The following is a 26348-nucleotide window of genomic DNA, read 5'->3' as shown; positions in this document are numbered from 1 at the left end:
ATCCATAAAAATTACTTGCTGTGGCCTAACCGCATTACTAGTAATCAACCTGACAAGCCATATGGTGGTGCATGCTAGAGGAAATTCTTATCTGAAAGGTACTCAACGTGGCAAAGACTAAACGATCTGTACCACCGTGACACGACATCGGCCCCTGGGACCTAAGTATGCAAACATATCTGCACAGAAGACTACAGGGGGCAATTCTGTTTGTCACGTTAATCCCTATCTGCCACAACACTTAAATCACATATCAGAGCTAACGTTATATCATAGACGCCACATGGTTAAGCACGATTTGATTCCGACAGTCTCTAGACATGTGGCAGCCTATAACCTCGGCTAAACGTCTTATCGTCGTCTTGCAAGATTACGTCTGATTGTGATGAGCACCTTCTCCTTCGCCTTCGTTTTCAATTTGAGACTACCACGGGGGACATTTCTGCTTTTATTTATGCGAGGTTTGTACTTCTGGAGACAAGCCTGATCAAGATTCCTCCAGGAATTCAAATAGACTAGACAGGTAACATTTGCAAAGCAAATGCATAATGCTTACCATCGCATATGGTCTGCTTAGTCAATTCTTACTCAGACACATTCATACATATGGTCAGACAGGAGTCTAAATCCCTCCTGCTATAAAATTGCAACATGATGTAACCCAACACCAGTTACCATGGTGACAAACGTCTGGTTCAGGTTATTGACCTTATTGGTGTGGAGAACAAGACGAGTTAGAAGAAGAGGAAAGACAAAACGGAGAAAAAACAATATGTTTTCCTTCGGTAAATATAACAAGATGTTTGCTACACTCGTTGATGCGACAACTTCCACCACCCGTGTACTTTGCTTTTCGAATTCCATGTATATTTATCTTGTTGATGCACCAACAGTATATTGATATTCAGAGTAAATGAATGCCCGCTAGCGCGTCTAGTTTCTCCTGCTTTCACAACAAACTAGATTTTTATTAGCAATCCAAGACTAAGGCTTACATACACCCTGTCCATGGTGCTGAAATGATAGCTGCTGTAAAGTGTAAGAACAACGCCTTAGAAAGTCGTTTTGAAAATGTCCAAAAATTCACGAATAGCGCAGGTTTAGAATAGTGCATGAATGTGGCTTCTTACATTTATCCTTAGGTCACACCAATTTAATTTCTTGGTTAACGGATTTTTCTAGAAAAATAATGGCCCAAAATGGTAACATAGGAGCCATGAAGTCAACACACCAGGCTGGTTTAAAATTTAAACAATGAATTTTGAACTTTTAATGATACCATTGCATTGAAAGATGGAATAACTGTAACAACTAGGATGAAAAGGACTGTTTTCAACTGTTCAGGGCAAACATATGAGCATTTTGCAGTTGATTCTGAATTTTTATTTTTATTTGCAAATCAGAAAGAAATGAAGCGGGCGAATCCGTTAACCAAGAAATCAAATTGGTGTGGCCGTAGGGCGAAATGAAGTACGGATGATGAAGCGAGGAAATAACAGGGACTTATCGTAGCACCTTAGCTTACGGGAAATCCTGGTGTTATTGTGAAAATTCCTCACCATGCCATAGTGCAGTTAAGGCGATTTTCTCGCCAGTGGCGTCGTCTGACCTAGTTCCACCGTCATTGATTTTCTGCGCCAGACTAAGATACAGTACGCTTAAGAGTATTGTCTGTTTGCGGTATACTTAAAGCGATATTATGTAAGATTTATGCACAAACACTGTATACATAAATAATCTGAATTTGTCATTTTTGATAAGTTTTAAAACATTAGCGTCGCTATTTCGCTTTTCCGGAGACTCAATGCATCGCGAGAATACTAGTAGGTTGTGCCAGGCTGTATTATTAAGAGGCTCCTAAAAAGAATAAAAACAAACATCGGTTTTCGTTCGGGTAACTTCGGCAGCTTCCAACACGTTTTTGCGGCGCAACGACGTTCATCTTTTACTCCCAACATATCACTATGTACCCAGGTAGGCTTATAGCGCAAGAAAATGTGTAAAACAACGATGTTTAAAGTAGTGAAAATCTTACATAATGTCACTTTAAGCGCTTTACTGTGCTGGAGCAAAAGTTACAACGTTCTTTTTCCTTCTCTCCCCAGGCTGACGCTAACACTTGCCTGCCCCATGAGACTACAGAGGTTCCCGATGGATCGGCAGCAATGCAACATGCAGCTGGAAAGCTGTAGGTTTACCAACAATTCAAATAACTTTGTTAGCATTAGCATTTTTTAATGTCTTGGCCATGGGGTGGTGGGACTACGGCGCACAGATATGTCAACCTTGCGTATTTTTAGAAATGTTAATTGTACTTTTTTGTTGTGTGGCGCTGTTAATATAAGTTATTAACTTGGGTGCAGCGTCACACTGTCTTTGTTATGTTTTAGTGTTTTGATGAATGAAAAAACAATTGTCCATTACTTCATACATTTCGACATTCTAGCTGTAAAACGCAAGTAAAACAGCTCTACAAGCCTATACCAAGAAAATGAAAAAAAACGCATGGTCCACTCTACGTCCATACCCAATTTCAGGCCCAAAAATGAAGAAGCTGAAACTATTTAAAGGCAGGAGTAGAAGAAAAGGAGAAGAAAAATCACGAAAAACAATATATTTCAGCCATAACATGGTATTGACCGAAATATCATAAAATGAAATAAATCAGCTAAATGACAATGTATCACTTTTTTTAACTTGAAAGAAACGAGAGATGTTCATTTTTTTGTTTCCAGTTGGGTACAGCACGTCGGACTTGAATTTTAGATGGAAGAACGACAACCCGGTTCAACTGTCAGAAGATCTGGAGCTCCCCCAGTTCAAGGTGGAAGGATACACGCTGACGCGATGTGATAAGACCTACAACACAGGTGAGTAAACAAGCCTGTCTTACAAACATATTCGACAGTTTGATTTAACTACACCAGACTTAAACCTACTACCATACGGAAATGTTGGAATGAAAAAATATGTCTTATGATACCGAAGTGATAGCCTAATCCCTACAACTACTAGATAACTGGAGTAGCTCCCTATAAACAAATAGTACTGTATATCAACCTATAGACTTTTGCATTATTACCCTTGACATGATTGACCATTTTCCATCTCACGCCGTGGCCACATTCGTCGTTGGATTTGTTTATTGTTTATTTATTGTTTTGCACTTACAAATAAAATAAAATGTAACAATTGAAAAATAAATAGACATGCATGGGAGGGCCGGAAACCTGGTTGTTTATGTTTGGCCCTCCCTAATACTACATACTAAATATAGATGAAGATTACCATTCATACTAAATGAACCAAATGTCCATCATTTAGATGTCGTACCTTATAAAATGTCGGCACCAACGGAAATGTCACTGTAGAATTTGAGTGATGCCATACGTTGTATTGAAAGTATAATGAGATTAAACTGTGTTAACATGACATCTTTCGTAAATCCATCCACCCATCAATTCAGTCATAAATCTATTCATGACTAGGACCTGCATATACAGTATGTATGTATGTAAGTCCCATAACCTTGACGGTCGTAGGGGCATCATGACAGCCAGCAGCATGTCTGGACTTGTCACGATGGCTCCTCAGGCTTGTAATCTTGGCGGCGCCCCTACTCGTTTTCGAACGGTGTGGTGGGAACGCATGCTCGAGGTGTGGCTCTCCTCAAACACGGGACCTCCAGTCCTATCCGAGGGACGTCCCTAACCTAAGCTAGGTACTCATTTACACCTGAGTGAAGTGAGGAAAGTCGTGTTATATGTGCCTTTCCCAACGGCACAAGGTCGGTGACATGGGTAGGATTCTAACCTGGGACCTCTTGGTCCTGAGCCAAACACGCTACCACTACGCCACCCGACCCCACGACGAGCCATCCAACTTTCTCTTTTACCCAAAGTTACTGACCAATGCTTACAACTGTGACGGGCAAGTATCCCACCGTGCTTAAGGATAGTGCACTTCAGTTAACGACATTCCAATAAGAGTTTCCTTTCGGATTACCTGTCAGGATAGAACCTAGGGTCGATTTTTTAGGGTTGCACTTAGAGTGGGTATTGATCGGGAAGAAAGTACAGGAACAACTGGTCCGAATCTGCATTCGCCCTCAATTATCTCAGTCGTTAATTACCTTCGCCAAGAAGGTTATGTTTTCAGAGGCGTTCGTGTGTGTGCGTGTGAGAAGGCACACACACACTGATAACTTGAGAAGGCTTAAATGAATTGTTTTGATACTTGGTAGGTCGGTAGGTCTTGATGAGATCTCAAAATGATTAGATTTTGGACCCCCTAGCGGCTTGTTATGGTACTGCAGCTGAACTTCCGGTTTTGATATCTCATGATCGAAACATGCTAGGGTGACGAAATTTGGATTGTAGGTAGCTCTTGTGCTGTGAAAGAAGTGGCGTGAGATTGGGTCCCCTAGCTTGCTCTGGAACTGCAGGGCTATCTTTATTCTATGCTCCTGTTATTTTCTGTAGTTCAGGCTAGGCACTCACACCTACTGTTCTATAACAGTCCCTGGCACGGCAATTTTACACGGCACAATGTATGGCAACAACTATTTTTTTTTTTTTGTTTAGAGTTAAAACTTAAGATCCAACACAAAAATTCTCTCACCTAGAGCTTTCGACCAGTCACTCTGGTCTTCCTCAGTAGACTGACCCAGTGAGGCTTGTCACGTGGCTTCTTTGAAGTGTGACGTCAACACTGGGTCAAAGGTATCTGGTAGACGATGTCGGCCCCCGTCGCGGTTCAGTGAAGGGTGATGGGCCCTGATGTATATAGCCTCCTTCACCCTTCACTTCACTGGGTCAGTCTACTGAGGAAGACCAGAGTGACTGGTCGAAAGAAAGCTCTAGGCGAGAGAATTTTTGTGTTGGATCTTAAGTTTTAACTCAGATGAACTTTCATGATAACTATTTTTTTTATTTCAACGTACAAGCAATACAATACACAGGGTGCTATATACATGTAGATGGTATTGTATGTGAAGAACAACAATTGTTGTGCTCCGCAGGACAGAGTAGATAGATATAGATAGATGTAGGTAGATATAGATTTATATAGATAGATAGATGTAGATATATTGAATATAATACAAAATAGAGGTATAGAATACAACTTAGAATATATGTGTGACTCAGTTCATTCAAACCCCACTTTGCCAGACACTTTTCTAAGCCTCCTGAACCCACACCCACCCACCCACCCACCCCGTGTAACCAATTCGTTCTGAAAAGCCGTATGGATGTAGAACACAGATGAAGACAAGCCGGTCTGGCATTGTTCTCCACCAAAAGACATCCCGACCTCCCAGCGGAGTCCCGATACTCCGGTCGACAAGTAGAAATCGATCGGTAGATATACTGTGGAGGAAGCTAAAGCCTGCTCTCTGGCAGGACCAAGTGGCTAACTATTACCGCCACTACCACAGAAAGGCATTCATAAGTCCCCGGACGTGGGGAGGCATACAATAAGCCTGGTTTACCGCTCTTTAAGTTAAATTACCTGCCATTGCGTGGTAATCTTGCCGTTACGGGGTGGTCCGTGACTACAAGAAGCAGGGACCCATTTAATTGACTGCACAGACTCTTATACTTTTCTCTACTCCCATAGGGGGGTGCACAAAGATGTCTGTGGGACTCAGGTACATTAGACAAATATAAAACCTGAACTTGGACTAGATTTCGTGAGATATTTTGCGTGTTTATACATACATTATGAAAACTCGTACTGTGTAAAGTGAAGTCATGGGTTACTTTGTGATTACAACAATGCGTTTCAGTATGGGGGAGGAATCTCTTAATACGTAGTATATGCATGTTTCTTGTTTCACGGTTGAAAGTGGTAGTACATTGTAATTCCTGCACTGGTGGAATGGGATTTAGGCACGGCAACGGTGTCGGTGACTCAGCATTTTTAACTCTAAAAATTGCCTACCAAATGTTTTCAGTCATCTTTGCAACCTGAATTACAAGCGGCCCCGGTAAAGGGCAGATAATAAAACCACAGAGGTATACAAGGAAAGGTAAAACAGACACTAAATTCAGTGAATTGATACAAATAATGATGTAACTAGAAAAGTAACATTTGCAAAGCAAATGCATAATGTTTACCTTCTGCTCTGGTCAGACAGGAGTCTAAATCCCTCCTGCTATGAAATTGCAACATGATGTAACCCAACACTACTTACAATAATAACAGACAGTCTGGTTCAGACAGTCTGGTTTTCCTTCGGTAAACATAATAATGTTTAGTAAAGAACTTTATTTGCAAAATCATGCCCGGAGGCTAATTGCTTTTACAATCAAGTATTCTACTCAGTGCAATACAGTAATAGAAGACAGAGAACTACTGTCTGTAAAAAAAACTTATGCTTCTACTACTACGCTAGCTATTGTGGGGTTCGACTTCTTCTTTGAAGGCAGTGGATAATGTGAATAGTCCCACATTCTGCATAATCAGTGGGTTTTGTGATCATAGTAGAAACGTAGTCTTTTGGTGAATCTTCTAAATGACGAAAGGATGGAGAAATTGTGGTAACTGTCTGAAATGATTTGTTTCTGTCGGTCTCATAGTCAGGGCACTGGCTAACAAAATGTGTTTCATTTTCTACTGCATTCATTGGGCAATATTTACATAGCCCCTCGTGCACAAGTTTAGTAAACATTTTACAAAAAAATCATAGACAACCATTTAAGGATTCCCGAGTTATCTGGAGTACAACAAAAAACGCAAACACAAAAGGTCAGCTCCAGTCACGTAAGAACCCCCCCCCCCCACGAAGCCCATTTTTGGCCTTGACAATGCCCATTACTAAGACAACCTGCCTACTAAAAATCGTGAACCTCGGACCATGCCTTCAAACTTAATCGTGCATAATCTGCCAAACAGTGTCAAAACGATTTCATAGCCTTCTGTCGAAGGCAACAACGGACCTACTATGGGGGGAGTCAGTGGTCAATGTCAGCCAAGGGCGCCATGTAAAGCCCTGACGTTACTGTGATATAATTGCATCTATAAATGCGGATAAAAGACGTCAGTAAAAAAGTCATTTCCTGGATGAACGCTTATGAATCCCAGATGTAATTTGTTTTGGAGGGGTCTGCTTGTTGTAGTGGGGTCCTGGTATTAATAACTAGTTGTTACGATCTAGGACATGATTCCAGTCGATTTACCATGCTGTTTGCTCTATTAGAAGCTTGGATGGAACTAAGACAGTTCTATACATCTAATATTTGTCATGATTTGTTCTTACTTGCAACTTCTGTGTAATAATGGTGCGTTTATTGCAAACTCCTGCCCGAAGGCTAATTGGAAATAACAAAGATAAAGAAGATTGAAACAGGGTACAAAATAACTTCAAAATCTACATAATAACACGAGGTAATATCTAGAGCTATAGCTATGTCTAAAACTATGTCTGAAGGGTTTGAATATGCTTAGGCCACACCGACTTGATGTCATGGATGACATGAGGCTCTGGCCTGGCTCTAGGCATGGGTAGTCTATGGTTGTTATCGACAATACTGAGCTGGTTGTAACTCTGGAGGATGGCACCCAGGCTAACTAAGCTCCACGACTCAAGATCTTAGTACATACGTACAGTACCGATTCATAAATTCCGCAAAAAGCCAGCATGTGCCGGCTTGTCGTATACGTCGGCTCGTACCGCCGCAAATTCACAATACCAGCTTTGTATTCCTGTGGTTTAGTAGCATTTTTATTTTTGGCCAGCGCGCACTTGTTTGGGGGTCTTCAGAGGATGTCATCCATAAAATTAAGTCTGGTGTGGCCTTAGCAATGCTTCCCATCGATAGTGCTCGGAGCTAGAAATTGCTTAACAAGTGTAAGTCAGAATGTCTGAAACTCATTCAATTTTCATAACTGTAAACATTTCTTATAAGGTAGAATTCTCACGGTGATATCTTCCTATCTACTGTGCAATCCTGAATCAAGCTTAAGAATATCTTAAACTCATTCAATTTTCAAAACTGTAAACGTTTCTTATAAGGTAGAATTCTCACGTAATATCTTCCTATCTACTGTGCAATTCCGAATCAAGCTTCAGAATATCTTAAACCCATTCAATTTTAATAACTGTAAATATTTCTTATGAGGTACTATTCTCACGGTCGTGTCTTCCTATCTATTGTGCAATTTTCAATCAGATACAGGGGAAATGAGGGTAGCGGAGGCCGATTTATTAGTCGTTTGTCCCACAGTCCATGAATAACAGAAAGGGTCAGACCAGATCCTATTTCAGAGAACCGTTTCTTGATGGTGTAATGTCTGCAAAATGGCGTGACTGTCAGCTTCTGTCTATTTCACCGCTCATAATGTGCCCCATACCAATAACAGGGTGATAGTGTTATCGGCTTCTAAAGGTCTCGTGTGAGAGTAGCTGGTATTGTTACCATAAAATGTTTTTGATAGGTGGACATGCATTGCCCTTGCGATGGGTTCCATTTTTTTAGCATCTCGTGTATTTTAAAAAGCACAACGAGAAAAGTTGTGGATTGGAGACATCACTATCGGCTCTGCAGGTTTAATTCAGTCCTGCCGATTGCTCATATTATAGGAGAAAATGTTGGAATTTTGTGCTGTCCTCTCCGTATTGTTTCACTACAGTAAGTATAACATACACACATTAACAGGCACACAATCCGGCAGGCATAGCCGTACCCCTTTTGAAAGATAGAACGTGCGAATTTTGTAATCATTTATATGTTGAAAACGAGATACACTTTCTACTTGACTGTACATTATATAAAGATGAACGCCAAGAGCTATTCTATATTTTACAATTAGACAAGATATGTAAGGAAATGTCAAAGCAGGACATGTTCAGACACTTGATGTCATGCAAGAACGAATGTACAGTAGACAAACTATGTAATTATTTTCCAAATGTTTCAAAAAGAGAGAAGAGAGAAGAAAGGGCAACTAACAATAGATGATAAGTAGTATATGGTATTGTTGTAATGTATAGATTCCTGGCACTTTGCATTAGAACATAGTGTTCCAGTATGAAATACTTATGTTTTGCATACTAGTGCATATCCTCTTGTGCATTTAGCCCATCTGGGCAAGAACATGCAGTAAAGATTCATAGCATTAACTTTGCACTTGCAACGCATACTGCTGACTAACATGTATCAAGGCATTTTACACTAATGAACTAGACAAGGCAGTGATGGTAATCCGTATTACAGATCAGTCGGCGTCGTAGAGTACCCTTGATTAATACATTCTCCTGGCGGTATACTGTCGTTACGACCTTCGGGAGCTTACTGATCCGTTTTTAGCGTTTTCAACTGGTCTGAATCCATCAAGAAGTCATGGGTTTTCGTTATATCTGCTCTGCTTTGTAAAGGTCTCTCGTGCTCTATGCAGAGCATAGGGTTTGCTGCCCATGTCCATTTCCGTAGCCCTTGGGCGACACACAGTTGTGCAGGGCACTACAGCAGGGGGCTAGACCGCTGGTAGTGGTATGTTCTTGACCTTCCCACACTCGTTCTCATATGTGCTGAGTGCTAAGCAGAGGAAGAAGTGTACCATTTTTAGAGTCTTTGGTATGACCCGGCCGGGGTTTGAACTCAAGACCTCCCGGTTACAAAGCGAGCACTCTACCAATTGAGCTATTGCACCGGTAATATCTGCTTGGTAAGTTGTTTTGGAATAGATTTTGGGACGGATGTATCATATTGCTTGGACCCTTACTGCCTTAAGGAAGCCTTGACTATTTTAAGATGGCCTGGGGATCGGAATTAAAGGGTTCCGATATCTAGTTTATGAGCTTTGCAACTGGAATAACTGCACGAATTCCATTGGTGTTGTCCTAAAGTTATTTTGCTAGGAGCACATGTACTATCACAAGTGAGTTTGTAAATTTAAAGTAAGTACACAACTTGCAAGATACAAGATACAAGATCTCTTAATTGGAAATCACAGTGTTGCCACTGAATTAAAACCAATTTACAATTCAAAATAAGGATACATTAAAAGCTGATTACAAATATGGACAAATTATACACAGACATTACAAAAAGAGGCAAGTTACTGTCCGTGCTGGTTTACAAGTCTAGTCATGTACGGCACACAAGAGTTCAAGTACCGCTTCGTTCTGGCTTTCGGACAGTTCAATTTGTGGTTGTTGCGTGTCACTGTTCTTGTGATCTGAGCCCTAGGTGGTGGGAGCCAGTCCGTGAACTCAGAGCCTAGCAAGGACCTGGCAAACTTCAGAGTCAGCTGTTCACGCCTAGAGGCAAGTGTTGTCATTCCGAGATGCTGTAGAGCATGTGAATTTGTATTGAGTAATCTGTCAATGGAGGCCGTCATGCGGACTGAATTGGTAAAGGTAGGCAATTTCCAAACGTTTGCACTTTAGTTTTCTCTAGGACATTCTACAAGTTCTTGGTTATTTCTTCTCTCCCCTTGGATCATGGTTTGCACTTTGGTTACGTCAAGGACATTCTGCAAGTTCTTGGTTCTCTCCCCTTGGATCCTGGAATGGAGGGGGAGTGATCAGAATAACAGACACGTCTTAGTAATAACGGACACCGTGTAGCGTTCATGAGCGCGCATCGGAAAGCATCCCAACTTCACGTCCAGCACATTTGCGATCATTACCTCCCACTCAAACGACACCACGTCGGAACGTGTGCAGAACTCCTACTTCCCGTAAGAACGTGACTTCCAGGAAAATTGGGGGATGATTAGAAGCGACCGAGGGTGGAGACAGAATCACGAATCAGTCTCCCAATTTCCTGATTTGTACGCCGTATAATCAGCGTCTTGCTCCCGTAAGACCGCCCTTTTGATCGTGTTATTTTGAGAGAGAGGAGACTTACACACTACTTTCATTCAAACTTTCTTGTCAAAGTTGCCTCAATGAATTCTAGGTCTGAATATCCAATTTAGTCAGAAATAGATAAAGGCCTGTCTGCGAAAGCAGGAATAGTTGAAAGGCTTTTAGTGTCTTTATTTTGCTAGTGTCCAGTATGGTATATCATTTGTGATTATTGTAATTATCAAGCCCACTGCACTTAGCTTTTCAACTCACTTGCTCTTGTAAAGGAGATCGGATGGTCTGTGGCATTTCATTTTTATGTTTACCTTCGCAGAAGGAAAGCATATTGTTTTTGCTCTGTTCTTTCTTCCTCTTCTTCTCCAAACAAATAAGGTTAATGACCTGAACCATACGTCTGTCACCATGGTAACTAGTGTTGATTACATCGTGTTGCAATTTATAGCAGGAGGGATTTAGACTCCTGTCTGACCATATATATATGTATGTGTAAGAATCAACAGAGCAGACCTCATGCGAAGGTAAACATTATGCATTTGCACCTTTCTAGTACATCATAAATTGCCGGTCAAATGTTACAGTTCACGTTTTGAAAAACTACATTTCCTAAACACCATACAAAGGTTTATACTATTTTGTTGCTATACACTGATACAAAATAAACAACGACCCGGCCGAGTCTCTAACCAATCGTTCTCAGGACAAAATGGCGTCATTATGCTAATTAGCACCTGTGACCTACCGTTAAAAATAAATCGTCGAGAAATCAAGATGTACGGGAATCCCCATCCATCTGGACCGGTGGCTGCGGCCGACTAGCCTTCTTTTCAGACACGTGCTTACGTCAGACATGACATCGTTTCAGTGACTACATAACTCATTTGGCTAGCCTAGGAAAACGTCAGGCAATAGACTATTCAATTCAATTCAATTCTTTATTAAGATATCAAACATAACAGACAAACAGGACATACAATGTTGCCTGAATGGCGTTGATATTTACAAGATAAAATGTCAAAAAATTATATATTTACAACAACTATAAAAACAGTACAGTAGGTGTACAACCCATATATTTACAAGGTCCATTATCTTGTGCCAGACTCTATCTGTACAGTCTGGTTATAGAGTCTGATTGACTGGTGAAGGAAAGAGTTCTGCAGTCTTTTTGTTCTGGCTGGGAAGGGGGGGTAGAGATAGTGCCTTTGTTCCTGAGGGAACGACCGGTAGCTGTAGATCTGGAGAGAGGAGCTAGTACTGCTTCATCGACGTTAGATGAAGTTGCCGTTATGAATAGTGCTCTAACACTAGCAGCACTAGAGCCTCAAAAAAATGGGAAAATGTGGCTTAATGTGATGTTATGTGATTTTGGTGAAAAATATGATTTTGGTGAAAAGAGAATGAAATGTGAAATTTTGAGAAAATGTGAATCAAGAAATATGATTTGGGACCAAAATGTAATGTTTGGTAATTGGATGAATGTGAATAACGTATGTAAAATATTGTGAACATATAAATCTCTGGATTAAAAATGTGAAACAAAAATATGAACTTATGAAAAAACATGTGATTGACGATACTAAAAATCTATTTCGCATAACGACTAGAAATGTGATTTTATGTGTAAATGTTTCACATAATTTCATATTTGTCTATGCTCCTAACAAAAATGCAACGACATATGAAAAAAAATAACAACGTGACTCTATGCACTCAAATCAGTACCAACGCTTCATGCCACTGTTTTCTGTGAATGTATCGTCAATGTTAAAATTGATCCGCACACAACATTGCCACAGTTATCCCCTAACACTATCCCCTAAACGTATAGTATCCCCACTAACAGTTGGCTTAGAAAACCTCCAGAGGGTTTTAAAAGGTCCCATTTGTGAGCTTACATTAAGCATTACGACTTGACAACATCCAGCATTGATAGAAGGCAAACCAACTCATCAATCATTGTTTGAAAAATATACATTTCACATGAATACCACTTGCAAAATGAGATTTTTTTTAGTGGAAAGCCAAATACGAATTGAATGGGGCATTGTTTTCATTGTGAATTCTATTGTTTATTTTCTGTAAGAGTTTCAGAAAACAGAAATCAGTGGATAGATTATCACTAGGAATGTTTTATGTATTTATTTATCTATTTATTGATTGATTCACATATATTTATTAAGTATTAGACATAAAGCAGAAATTTCATTGTGTGACGCCTTCTACTACAAAACACAATTACAAAATACATCATTACAAAGTGGGTAAAAGAAAAATTAGTACAAGACAAGTTGGAGATCTATCAATTTTTGTAACGTTTTATGTACGTAGCAATCAGCAGCATGTGCACTTCACGAGCCGGCAGTTAGTTAAGTCAGTGCAAGACATGCATCTACATGTAAAGATAATGTAGATACTCATTGACTTGGCGATTTGCCTGGCCTGAAACTGACGTAATCGCAACACTTTCTTGGACAGCTGATGTGTAGAATAAATCACGTCTGTCTCATTTTGGGTCTGCAGGGCCTATTCCTGTATCGATCGTATTATCCCCCTTCAGATGGGCTATATTACCACATATTGACCGGGGAAGTTTGTGCACGAAAGCGTGCCACGATCCCTCTCTCAGCGCCCGAGACCCCACCGTTACAAAAATCAATGTTCACGCGCGCTCATCTACTGCCTGGACCCGGTCATTGTCTGATCTTTTCTGATGAGTATGGAGACATCCGTGGCTTTCCAATCACATCCCCTCTCAACCCTCATGCTTTACCCTCCCACTGTAGTTAATGATGGATCAAAGATCGATTGTAAAGTATCCACCAGGTCTGTAATCCAAAATACAAAATCCCATCCTGCCATCAGCTTAAAATTGTGGCGATTTTTGCAATTAACCAAATGTCTGAATCTAACAAAGCTGTCCATGAGCAGAGCATCTTCAGCTCTCTGATAATATGAACAGTAGCAAATTTGTAAATACATATATATATATTTCTGCACTGCATTTTGTATTCGTCTTTTAACTTGCAATTAACCAAATGTCTGAATATAACAAAGCTGTCCATGAGCAGAGCTTCTTTAGCTCTCTGATAATATGAACAGTAGCAAATTTGTAAATGCATATATATTTCTGCACTACTACATTTTGTATTCTTCTTTTAACTTCCCAAAACCCACTAAATTTGGAAAATGTGGGATATTACGTCTTCCATGGTCTAGAAAGGAGAGGTCAAACCCCTTAGACATAGTTTTAGTCATAGCTATAGCTTTAGACAACTACCTTTTATCATGTAGATTTTAGTTATTTTATACTCTGTTTCATTGTTCTTTTATGTTTGTAATTTGCAATTAGCCCCCGGGCACGAATTTGCAATAAACTTCTCATTATGCTGATATCACAATTTTCAATGAGAAGAGAAGTTCTCAGAGAGGTCAACATGGCTTACAACGCAGCCGACCGTCAAAGCTAGACAAAAAAAAACGTAAAATTGCGTTGATGTTATACCTTACCTATGAAAAGGAATGGAATCGTGCATACGAGCACTGGTAACAGTCGAGCACGAGTTCTGCTGCACGAGATCCGATGTTTTGAACAATCTCTATCATTCAGTCTCAATGTAGCGTAAATATTAAAATTTACTTTACGGTGCTTAAATGTTGCTTAAAAGAGTGTCATTAAGCACCTTACGCACAAACTTAAAGCTAGCTTAAAAGTAATATTTAAGCACGCGTAAAGATTGCTTAAATTTACTTAAAGAGTGCCAAAACGGAACCTTTAAGCATGCTTTAAGACTGCTTAAATAGCTGGTTTCGTGCAGTGTTAAAACTATGACTAAGAGACTGACTTACAGAGATTGTTCAAAACAATCATCGTTCATCATCGAAACAGCCCGGCCCGGCCCCGGTTTGAAAATGTGACCTCAGTATTATGGCTACTTTTACCATTTGCATTCTTGGTTGTAGCTGGTGTGTGCTATCAGCTAAACCGTAAAATTGTATGACAGCAAACTGGTAAAACATAGATGAATGTAAACACTAATATTTCAAATAACACGGCCGCTCAAACAGATCTATTGTTTGTTTATTTTTGTTTATTTAATGTTTCTTTCGATTTTTCACAAAGTGAAAGGGAGGGCAAAGCAGGTGCATACGCACCTTTACAAGTTGCCCTCCCCCATACAAAAACACATATACAACATCATATACAACATCAAAATTTACATTGTCAATAACAACAAGTAAAAAAAATACATTGATATAGAAGGTTAAGCATAATTCAAATATATCTAATAAGTAGTTATGATATATTGTGTTGAAATAAGACTTAGTGCGGTCTATGATTGTTGATTCTGATCAAGCACAGCTTCCTTGGGATGTGGAGTCTCACAACGCTTAAAGAAAACCTTGGCCGAGGCATTGAACGTGGACACATAAAAGGCTTTAATTTTCCTACGGTGCCGTTGGGTCGCCGGCAGGGAGCGCCCCCAACTTTTTATGATGGTAATCTAAACGCCACAACCCCTCGGCAGCAATAACTTTCAGACAACAGCGCTCCTCCCATGAAGAATTGCAGAAGATCTCCTGCATGACATCTCATTTCAAGTGCTGCCCTTTTGTGAAATGAACTGTGCCACCATTTGAGGGAAGGTTACGAGATTGGCATCTTCAGATGCTCCCGGTGAGCATCTCGTCCGCCGGAGCGATGCAGCTGAGTGATGGCGGCAGATAGGCCTCGCGTCTCCGGCTTGGCGGTGATGAAAAATCGGACATTGCGCCGAATACATCATCAATCCGCTACGATTATGACATCCCGCTAGCTAGTTGTGGACCTAGCCTGTCCATCATAGGCGCATCTCTGCCACACCCTGGCACGTGTGGGTCACAGAACAGATAACACTTTATGTGACAGGCACATCTTGTGTAAAATTTCCAAATTTCCATTGCCTTCTTTATTTCTTATATTTTTATATAATTTAATATATAATATAATTTGTTATATTTATGTCGCTTGTTTCATGTAATTCATTAGTTTCTCGTATGATTTTGAAATATGTTTATTATTACAACTAAGATATTTTGTATCTTTGTTTTCTTGTTTGTTATTTGTAGTAATAGTTGTACTATTACTGTCAATGTATGCCCACAGGGAACATTAATAAAACGCCCTTTCGGTGATATGTTATATCCTGGGTAACTAAAATAAATGAAATTCGTCTGTTTCCAAAAAAAAATGTTGACCATACTGTAATTCGTTCAAAGTAGCTTCAAAACGAGCAAATATATGCCGTAATTTTTTTAGATATTGGAAAACAATACTTATGTCGCAGAATGCCAAAATCCATTCCAAAGGACAAGGAGAAAATGTGAAGGAATGAAAATGAAGAGTCTATTATTCACCACACCAATAAGATATTACTCTGTATGTTAAGTCATTTGTTCAACCTTTATGGACACCTAGATTTCATGATGACGGCAACGTTTTTTTGCCAAACATTTTTTTTATTCGCACGCTCGCATCAGTTTTGGGGTTTCCAGAGGATGTCATCCATATAATCAAATTAACATGGCCTAAGCGATCATGTCAACTACGAATAACATCCTACGATGAGTCACAAATGATTCGTGATAAGAAATTTCAAAAAGCTCAACGTACTATAATACTGAGCTAAGTATTTTGCACGTGTCCAGAACATTGCCAGTTCTATTGTGCGCGTCATTGCCTGTTTGCTGCTTCAGGCAATATGTCCTCCATACGACATATATTCGCTCATTTTGTACGATTTACAGTATTGTCGAAAACTTTTTTTGGCAACAGACGAAACAGTATGCGCGCGTGGATGTCATCCATATAATCAAATAAACATGGCCTAATAACAAACTAGAGTCCCACGATCTCATACCTTCGCCAAATGATGTTAATCTTTATGACTGACAAAGATGATTCCTCCTGATTATAAATAGGATCCTCATTTGCATGAAATATATCTGTCAGCCCAAACTCACGTCACTTCTTCCCCAGCAAAAGAGCTACCTACCATCCAAATTTCGTCACCCCAGTAGGTCTAGATCATGAAATATCAAAACCGGAAGTTTAGCTGCAGTACCATAGTAAGCCGCTAGGGGGTCCAAAATCTAATCATTTCCAGGTCTCATCAAGACCTACCTACGTATCAAATATCAAGATAATCCACCTAAGCTTTCTCGAGTTATGCTGTGCACACAACTTCACCGTCCAAATTCCTTGTTGGAAATCTTAACACACAGACAGGCACACGGCCAGCAAAACATAACCTTCGTCAATTCTTGGCGAAGGTAATAAAAGAAAACTCTTGCACCAACTCCACCGGGACTTCTTACAGACAAGCTGCCAACTAACATCAGACTTCATGTGCAAACCTGATTCTCTCAACACTTACTCATTTCAGCAAATGTGGCGGATCGATACAAATTACTGGCATTTGCTACCTACGCAAATCTGATTCCCTGGTGTGGCAATAATTCTTTCATTACATTGCGGCAAATCACGGCGTTAATCTGCAAATTTATTCCGGAGGTTAATGTCATAAGACGAACATATAACGTTAGAGTTGTATTTTTATGGATAGATTTGGTAAGTGCGTCAGTAGATGGATCCAGCGTCGAAGAGCAACACAGGGCACAAGTTGTAAATATTAAAACTGTGCACTTTTGCATGAAGTTTCAAGTTTGAATGATGACACTAGCTGCAGTCATATCGTTTTTTTTAATCCTGTAGCATTGATGCCATCAATACGAGAAGATGCTAGGATGGCAAACAGTGAAAGACAGGATCCATCAGAAAGGACTGAGGACTTTCAGTAGAATAATAAATGAAAGACAACCTGTTTCCCTGTATAAGACCATCACATTACAGTCACATGGGTACCATATATACCAGAACATCGGACTCACGGACTGTCCACCTTCCTAAACCTAGAACGAATGCACAGAAAAGGAGATTTCTGTATAGGATGTCCAGTGCCTGGAATGAAATGAAGTGGTGATGATGTATATAGCCTTATTTCATTTTAAGCTGTGTTAATATGTTGTAATTGTTGTCAATGTATTTATGTTTTGTAAATGTGTGTCATGTGTGTCTTGAAGGACCACAGGAAGAATAGCTACAATACAATTTTTGTAAGCTAAGTGTGGATCCCAATAAAGTCAAGTCAAGTCTAGTAAATATTGATAAGAAGAGCTGTCCGATAACAATTTCCGGGCCTGACGCATCCACACGATGACCCTCCTGCCATTGCTTGTCACTCATGGTGTTGCCCATACAATGATCTGTCAGTGCAAAACACTTTGGTACAAGTAGAATGTCCAACGTGTGCAGTATTCCTGTGAAGGTTTTGACCAGCCAAAACCTTGTCTGATGTTCTTTCATAAAATTCATGTCCATCCTGGCAAGACATGTACAATTAACTTAACATGAGATGAAAGTGTCAAGGATCTTGATACAAATTGACTCCAATACACTACAATATAAGCTTAAACAGGAGATATTTTGCCTTTTGCATGAAGAACATTAACGCTATAGTTTTGCAAAGTACATTACACAGGAAAAGCATAATGTCGACCACATAATATTACCAATGATATACATGTTCTGTTTGGATGTACTACAGTAAATATTTTCATATACTCTTGTGAAGGTAACACGCTTTCCAGACTCGGATCTGAGAATTCTATAAAATCTGGCATCACTTCAGCCAAGGCTGCTTGCCATTGTTAGATTTCGTCTCTTAATAAACCATCCATTCATTCCGCACATGGTACCCATACAGTTTATGCTACCATACATCGACGAAATAAGACTGCCAGGAATATGATATCTTGTTGTCGTTGAACGAGTTACATTATGCACACACATTCCTAACGGCAGCTACACACCAACATGACCTATTTACATTGAGATCCGTTCCTTCTGACGGCTGTATATATAGGACGTATTGCCTGGAGCAGTAAACATGCAATGCCGAGCACAATTGAACTTTCAATGTTTTGTATACGTGCAAACCACTTTGATACATGTAGAATGTCAAAGATTTGCAGCATTCTTGTAAAGATGATATGCTTACCGGTGTATTGTAATTCTTATATAATTATAATATTGTGTAAAAATGCCGACAGGACAATGGTTGAATGCTGTAAAATCTGGCATCACTTCAGCCAATGCTGGCTGCCATTGTTGGATTTCGTCTTCGCAATAAACCATCCATTCATTCAGCACATGGTACCCATACAGTTTATGCTACTATACATCGACGAAATAAGATTGCGATTTTTTATGATATCTTGTTGATAATAAATAATATTAAATGGTTTATTGGCCAAACATCACCCGTGCAATCGCAGCCTTATAGTGCTGAATTGATGCAGGGTTTACAATCAGATGATACAAATGGTAATAATACACATAATAATACACATAATACACATGATACATATTTGTTCCACCTACATTTTTGTGGAACTGCCGGAAGGGTCTGTGCAGCTGCCATTCAGCGCCACAAGGTGACCTCAATACGGCTTCCCCCCCCCCAACCGAAGTTAGGTACCCATTCACACCTGGGTGGAGTGAGGAAAGTCGTGTAAAGTGCCTTTCCCAAGGGCACAATCTTCGGTCGCATGTCCAGGGTACGACTCGGGATCGAACCCGGGTCTCCCGGTTCACAGTCGAATGATCTACCACTACGCCACCCGACGACAATCTTGTTGCCATTGAACCACGGATGTGCAATATAGGCTGTTCCATCTGTTTTATGTCTTCAGAAGTTCGATAAAGCGAGTACACTAATCTTAGTGGTGACGACAATCACGCAATTGACGTCAAGCAGCTTCAAAATTACGTCATGTCGCCGTTACGTTACGTTATCATAATTGCATCCAGGCAATAAATTTAATCTGTAATTTAAGAAGGCGAACTGTTTAGTCATAACCTTACTTCCGCCAGCTTAACTAGGTACAGCGCTGCCACAAGAATTTCGTGGCATTTCATTTGTGTATTGTAGAAGAGTAATTGTAGAAGAGTAGCTAGAGAGATAAAGGAAAGACGACGCTTGAATTAAAAGACATCCAATGTAATTTCAGGGCGGCAAAAATGCAAATATTCTGAATAAGGCAATCTGTATGATATTGAATCATTGATTTGAATCAGTATTTTATACTTTCAGGCATTTAAAACTGCAGAAACAAGCCCCAAGATTAATCCTTTATTTTCTGGGTGGTACCCTCAAAATCAACCCAGGTCCTTCCAGTAACCGTTTTTCGTCAGAATGTTTTGGCATTTCTGCTCCATGAATGTCGATATCCATTGGTACAGTGTTGTTTTAATTTAGAATGTAGGTAGGTGACTAGAATATTGATTTTGAAAAAAATCTGGTTTCTAAGCACTAAAAACTGCACTTGGTGCCTTTTAAACAAAATTTGATAACTTGGCTAAAGGTCTACCTGATACGTGAAATCATAAAACAGGATAATTTAAACTGGCGACCAAGCAGTAATAATTTCATCCCTACAATTGATTGATAACTGGTACGTTGCCCATGTCTTTAAGCCATAGAGTGTGTATACTATTTTGAATTCACGAATTCTATTTCATATATTCTATTGACCCCAGCCTGTTATAACACTATCTACGTGTTGCTTTCCATCCGACATTAAACTACAACAAACTGGTTATTTGCGTAGACTTCATAGGCATCCAACGCAATGTTTAGGGCTTGGAAACCCGATTTCTCAAATCCGATGTTCTAGTCATTTATCTACATACTGAGTTGAACCACACTGTCCCAATGTATATTGACCCTCATGGAGCAAAAACTCTCAACATTCTGACGCAAAATGGTAAATGGATGGGCCCTGATTTTTAAATCAGTATTAAATGTGCTAATGGGAAGCAGTATGTGTTAATGTCACAAAGATTGCCTTATTCAGAATATTTCCAGTTTTGCTGCCCTGAAATCGTATTGAATGCATTGAAGCTTATGTTGTCATAACGCTTTGTATGCTCTTCAGGAGCACCCATTGCAGCGTGGGTTGGCTGATTTAAAATGCCAAGCCGTTATCAGCGTGCGAGAAACATGTTTCCCGATCCCCCTTTCCGTTTCCTCGCCCGCCGCACGCCGCTTGACCGGAAAGCCCAAATGTCATGTGCTCGGGGGCAAGAAAGACCGGTGCAGATATAAGACCATGCCCTCGCCATTAACCCCAATCTCTCCGTGTACCGTTCGGAATGACTTTCCCCCGCTTGTGACTTATTCAGTAACGGCAGCTGGGTGAGCCGCCGCCGGCCAGAAATTGGTAAATGCACGTTTATTCCCACTGATAAGGTCGTCGGCCTCTTAACTACATCTGGGTGTCGTTTTATGGGGCCTTAAAGGTGTTGTCTCGTGAAAAAAAAAACAACTAGAAAGGGAAAATGAATAATGTTTACCTTCGCATATGGTCTGCTCTGTTAATTCGTACTCAAACACATTCATATATATCGTGACTGGAGTCTAAATCCTTCCTGCTATAAAATTGCAACATGATGTAACCCTACACTAGTTACTATGGTGAGAGACGTCTGGTTCAGGTCATTGACCTTATTTGTTTGGAGAACAAGAGGAACAAACTGAGCAAAATAAATATGTTTTCCTTCGGGAAACATAATGAAATCTCTCAATGGAAAAGTTAAAGGTGCATCGGCATTATGTCTATACATGCACACAATTCAAAAGCACTACCAGACTTCAACAAAGTATCCACATTAGAATAAAAAAAATATTATATATAGGATTTTAAGGACAAACATGATGTGATATATGCTGTAGTGATGTTAAAAAGTCGTCATCCCACGAGGTTATATCCATGGTAATAACAAGTAATACTAATACAACATCGCAGCAACGCATCCTGAATTGTATTGCAGTTTACAATATGTACAGCAGTCTAAAATTTGATCACTTCTGCATCAACAGATTAACAGTAAAATGTGATCAGTCATCCATAGAACATTGTACTCATAATGTAGTGATATGAATATACATTTTAAACAGAGTTAACATACAAATACTCTATGGAGGTTATACATGTATTTAACATACACATACTCTGCAGAAGTAAGCGTTTGAAACTAAATTTTACAACTGAGTAAAGAGACTCTTTTTACACAACCAAGTGTTTTATTCACAGCCGAAGTTTTGGTGAATTGCCCTGAGGAATGTGACAGATGGTCACCGAAACGTCTGCTGTTATCAAAACACTTGGTTGTTTAAAAAGAGTCAGTCACTTCCCGACCTGATGGAACTATTCATATGGATCAGTTTAACAACTTTTTTCTACTTCTCTCTTTTTTTCCTGGCAGGTATCTTCACTTGTATAGAAGCGCAGTTCAACCTTGTTCGTCAGATGGGTTACTACCTCATCCAGACGTACATCCCCAGCCTGCTGATTGTCATCTTGTCCTGGGTCTCCTTCTGGATCAATATGGACGCTGCTCCGGCCCGTGTGGCTCTAGGAATAACCACAGTGCTCACCATGACCACACAAAGCTCGGGCTCCCGGGCCCAGCTACCCAAAGTCTCGTACGTCAAGGCCATCGACATCTGGATGGCCGTGTGCCTACTCTTCGTCTTCGCTGCGCTCTTGGAGTTCGCGGCGGTCAACTTCGTCTCCAGGCAAGACAAAGAACTCCTCAGGATAAGGAGACGGAAACAAAAGAACAAGAAGGTGGGATGTCCCAAGATTTATTTGTTTTTTGTTTATTTATTTATTTATTTGCAAAATCATGCCCAAAGCTTTTACAGTGGCAAAGATACTATACGGTACAATATAATAATAGAGGACAACTACTGTCTGGAAAATACTTATACTTCTACTACTACGCTTGCTATTATGAGGTTTGACCTCTTCTTTGAAGGCAGTGGGTAATGAATAGTCCCACTTTCTGCATAATGAGTGGGTTTTGTTTCGTAGGAACACAGTCGTTTGGTGATCTTTTATTCAACACCAACTACATTTCATTTCAACCTGTTTCCATTTCACATTTTCCCTATAGCAAATTCGAGTATAAAAACGCAAGTTTCAATGAACCAATAACTGCGTGACTGAATTAATTTTTCCTACGAAGTGACATAATTTGATCGTCGACATTTAAACAAAAAATTGAATAATGAACGAGAAACGGCAGAAAACGATTCACAAAGATTTCAACGCTTCTCATAAAGCAACAAATACCGTCTCCATAAATCCAATATAATCTCACCAGAAATGTGATAAAGGCGAACACTCGGCAACAAAGACTTGAACACTAGTATGTATTCAGGAAAACTATCCTCTTGAAGGGGTTCCCATATTGGGTAGGAAAGTTAATAGCTCAATGCTGAACGATCAGTGCGACATTCATTCTTAGCATTCTTTAAGGGCTAAAAAGAGGGACCAGAAAACTGAAACTGATAAAAGAATGCTCAAAAGATAAGTCTAGGTACTGTATGGGACTGCAAACTGAAAAATCGTTCTTTCAGGCTCTATTTTTGAGCCACGTTTTACTGCAAGTTTTTACAATGATCCTTCTTGGATACATTTGTATATTTTCATACATTCAAACCACACTCCACCCCCATTCCAAGTTGATCATTAATAGTCCCTAATTGTTTCCATCTTCACATTTCTGTCAGCTATGTATTGGACCCGGTGTACTGTATGGGACTACACATCGAGACTCGTTCGTTGAGGCTCCTTTTTTTAGCCACGTTTTACTGCAAGTTTTTTTACGATGATCCTTCTTGGATCCATTTGTCAACTTCCATACATTCAAACCACCCCCCACCCCCATTCCAAGTTGATCATTCATAGTTTCTAATTGTTTCCATCTTCACATTTCTGTCAGCTATGTATTGGACCCGGTGTACTGTATGGGACTACACATGGAAACTCGTTCTTTCAGGCTCTTTTTTTTTAGCCACGTTTTACTGCAAGTTTTTACCATGATCCTTCTTGGATACATTTGTCTACTTCCATTTATTCAAACCACCCTCCACCCCCATTCCAAGTTGATCATTCATAGTTTCCCTAATTGTTTCCATCTTCACATTTCTGTCAGCTATGTATTGGACCCGGTGTACTGTATGGGACTACACATCGAGACTCGTTCTTTGAGGCTCTATTTTTGAGCCACGTTTTACTGCAAGTTTTTACCGTGATCCTTCTTGGATACATTTGTCAACTTCCATACATTCAAACCACCCTCCACCCCCCATACCAAGGCACTCATTCATCGTTCCTAATTGTCTCCATCTTCACATTTCTGTCAGCTATGTATTGGACCCGGTGTACTGTATGGGACTACACGTTCGTTGAGGCTCTTTTTTTTAGCCACGTTTTACTGCAAGTTTTTACCATGATCATTTTTGGATACATTTGTCTATTTCCATACATTCAAACCACCCTCATTCCAAGTTGATCATTTCATAGTCCCTAATTGTTTCCATCTTCACATTTCTGTCAGCTATGTATTGGACCCGGTGTACTGTATGGGACTACACATCGAGACTCGTTCTTTGAGGCTCTATTTTTGAGCCACGTTTTACTGCAAGTTTTTACCATGATCCTTCTTGGATACATTTCCATAGGGCCCTGTCACACTTCTGCGAATAGACTTGCGTATGGGTTGCGTACGGGCAATTTTTTCATACGCAGCTGTACGCAAACTGCGCACTTCATATGCATCTCAGTCGTTTTTGTAAGTTTTGTGAACGCCGGCATGCGCACAGCGCACGCACCGCCCGGCTCAGTACGTAGCGTAGTTTTGAGCATGCCCAAAACTACGCTGCGTACGCTGTTACGCAGTTCATGCGTTTTTGATATGTAATGCATCGGTCAAGCACGGTATGAGTACGCTATGTGCTCGTGGGGGACACGCGGCCCATACGCTGATCTGCACCTGGAACTGCACCTGTGCATAAGCTGCGTACAATGGACGAATGCATTGCGTACTTACAGCGCTTTAGTACCGTTCGTATTGCAACAGGACAGCGCATTGTACGCATTTATAACTAATTAGAAGCGCAAAGGTTGCGTACCGATCTAGATAGCAAACTTGCCGAACACCTGGGCTACACCCGGGGTACCGGCTCCTCTAGAACCCATGGTTAACAGACCTCCTGGAGCATTTTACGCAAGATGTGACAAATCAAATGAGTTGATTACTATGTTAAGATTGGCTCTTTCTAATATGTTTTGCTGAAAAGTAGATGATTATTGGGAAAACGTCTTTCCTAGGGTGCAATATGTTTTACAAAAATGCATTTTCACACTTCTTAACACAAAAGAACACCCTTGTACCGCCTCCATATCCATACTGCATCAATATATCTAAATTTAACATAAGTATTTGCTTTTTGTTGCCTGTACTTTGGAATAATGCGCCAGTTGCCTGTTTTTGTGTCGGTAAATTGTATTGCCCGCAGAGATGTGTGATGTCCATGCTATCTGTGTGTAAGCGAAATTGTAAATTGTATGTATTGCAAGTATGGGTGTTTTCATTGTTTTCAAATTATTAAGAGAGGGCATTTCTTGACATCTCCAATTCATCAAGGCTATTAACAGTCTAACTGTTATGTTTGTATAAAGTCCGGGTACGGGAATTTAATTTACCTGACAATATATTACAGGAAATTGACCAGGGCTGGGGCGAAATAGAAACAAACACATTTTAACTGAGTTGAGGGCGGCCCATGAATGACTCACTGCAAATTAAACAGCAGGAAGCAGCAGGGAATACGCACACGAGACGCTTGGCATTCGTCGGAAGTGCGTTAGGCATCCGGTGGGAATATGTTGAGTGCGTCTGGAATACGTTTGGTCTTCGCAATGCATGTGAACGCCATACGGATGTCAAATGCAATCTATTCGCTGAATTCGTTATTTATACGCTACAAGTGCGTTACAGTAACGTTACGTATTGTGCCTACGGAAGAAATGCCTGTACGCAATTCAAACGCAATGGCTATTCGCAAAAGTGTGACAGGGCCCATACATTCAAACCACCCTCCACCCCCCATTCCAAGTCATGATCATTCATAGTTTCCCTAATTGTTTCCATCTTCACATTTCTGTCAGCTATGTATTGGACCCGGCCTACAGGTATACCCGTATGATGAGGTAGGTTAACGTCAGGTCTTTCACCCCCCCATGATCTATGATGTGCATATTGTTTACCTCTCGTGCACTCAAATCAGCTATAATTGAATTTGCTGAAAAATTGTCGTCTCCCATGTTCTAACCCTAATCTGCTTCGATTGCTATCGACTTTTAACACGAAGGCAGGCGTGTTTACCCCCTTTCTTCCGTTTCTGCACACCGTTATACAACGTTTTACCATGGAAAAAAGGGGAGTCAATGGATAAGATCTCATAGTAAATCGCGCTCATTGTCTTTCTGCGACATACGGGCATGGTTTCTATCATGTAACGTCAATAATATATGAGGGCAGCGATCGAGCACTGTTCAGGCGACATGGCAGTTGACAGAT

General features: G+C 40.2%; 1 protein-coding gene across 2 annotated transcripts in view; it reads left to right on the top strand.

Annotated features, from left to right (window-relative positions):
- LOC109487811 (glycine receptor subunit alpha-2-like) overlaps positions 1 to 26348 on the top strand; it is an 85650-nt gene that overhangs the window by 50098 nt on the left and 9204 nt on the right. For both annotated transcript variants that reach the window (XM_019791891.1, XM_019791892.1), the window contains 3 exons: positions 2106 to 2188; positions 2736 to 2870; positions 22182 to 22546. In XM_019791891.1, the coding sequence (XP_019647450.1) occupies positions 2106 to 2188; positions 2736 to 2870; positions 22182 to 22546 (583 nt within the window). The remainder of the gene's footprint in view (positions 1 to 2105; positions 2189 to 2735; positions 2871 to 22181; positions 22547 to 26348) is intronic.

The sequence above is a fragment of the Branchiostoma belcheri genome, unplaced genomic scaffold (assembly GCF_001625305.1).
Source record: "Branchiostoma belcheri isolate BF01 breed outbred unplaced genomic scaffold, Haploidv18h27 scaffold9, whole genome shotgun sequence".
Lineage (NCBI taxonomy): Eukaryota > Metazoa > Chordata > Leptocardii > Amphioxiformes > Branchiostomatidae > Branchiostoma > Branchiostoma belcheri.
This window is presented reverse-complemented; position numbering and strand designations above follow the sequence as displayed.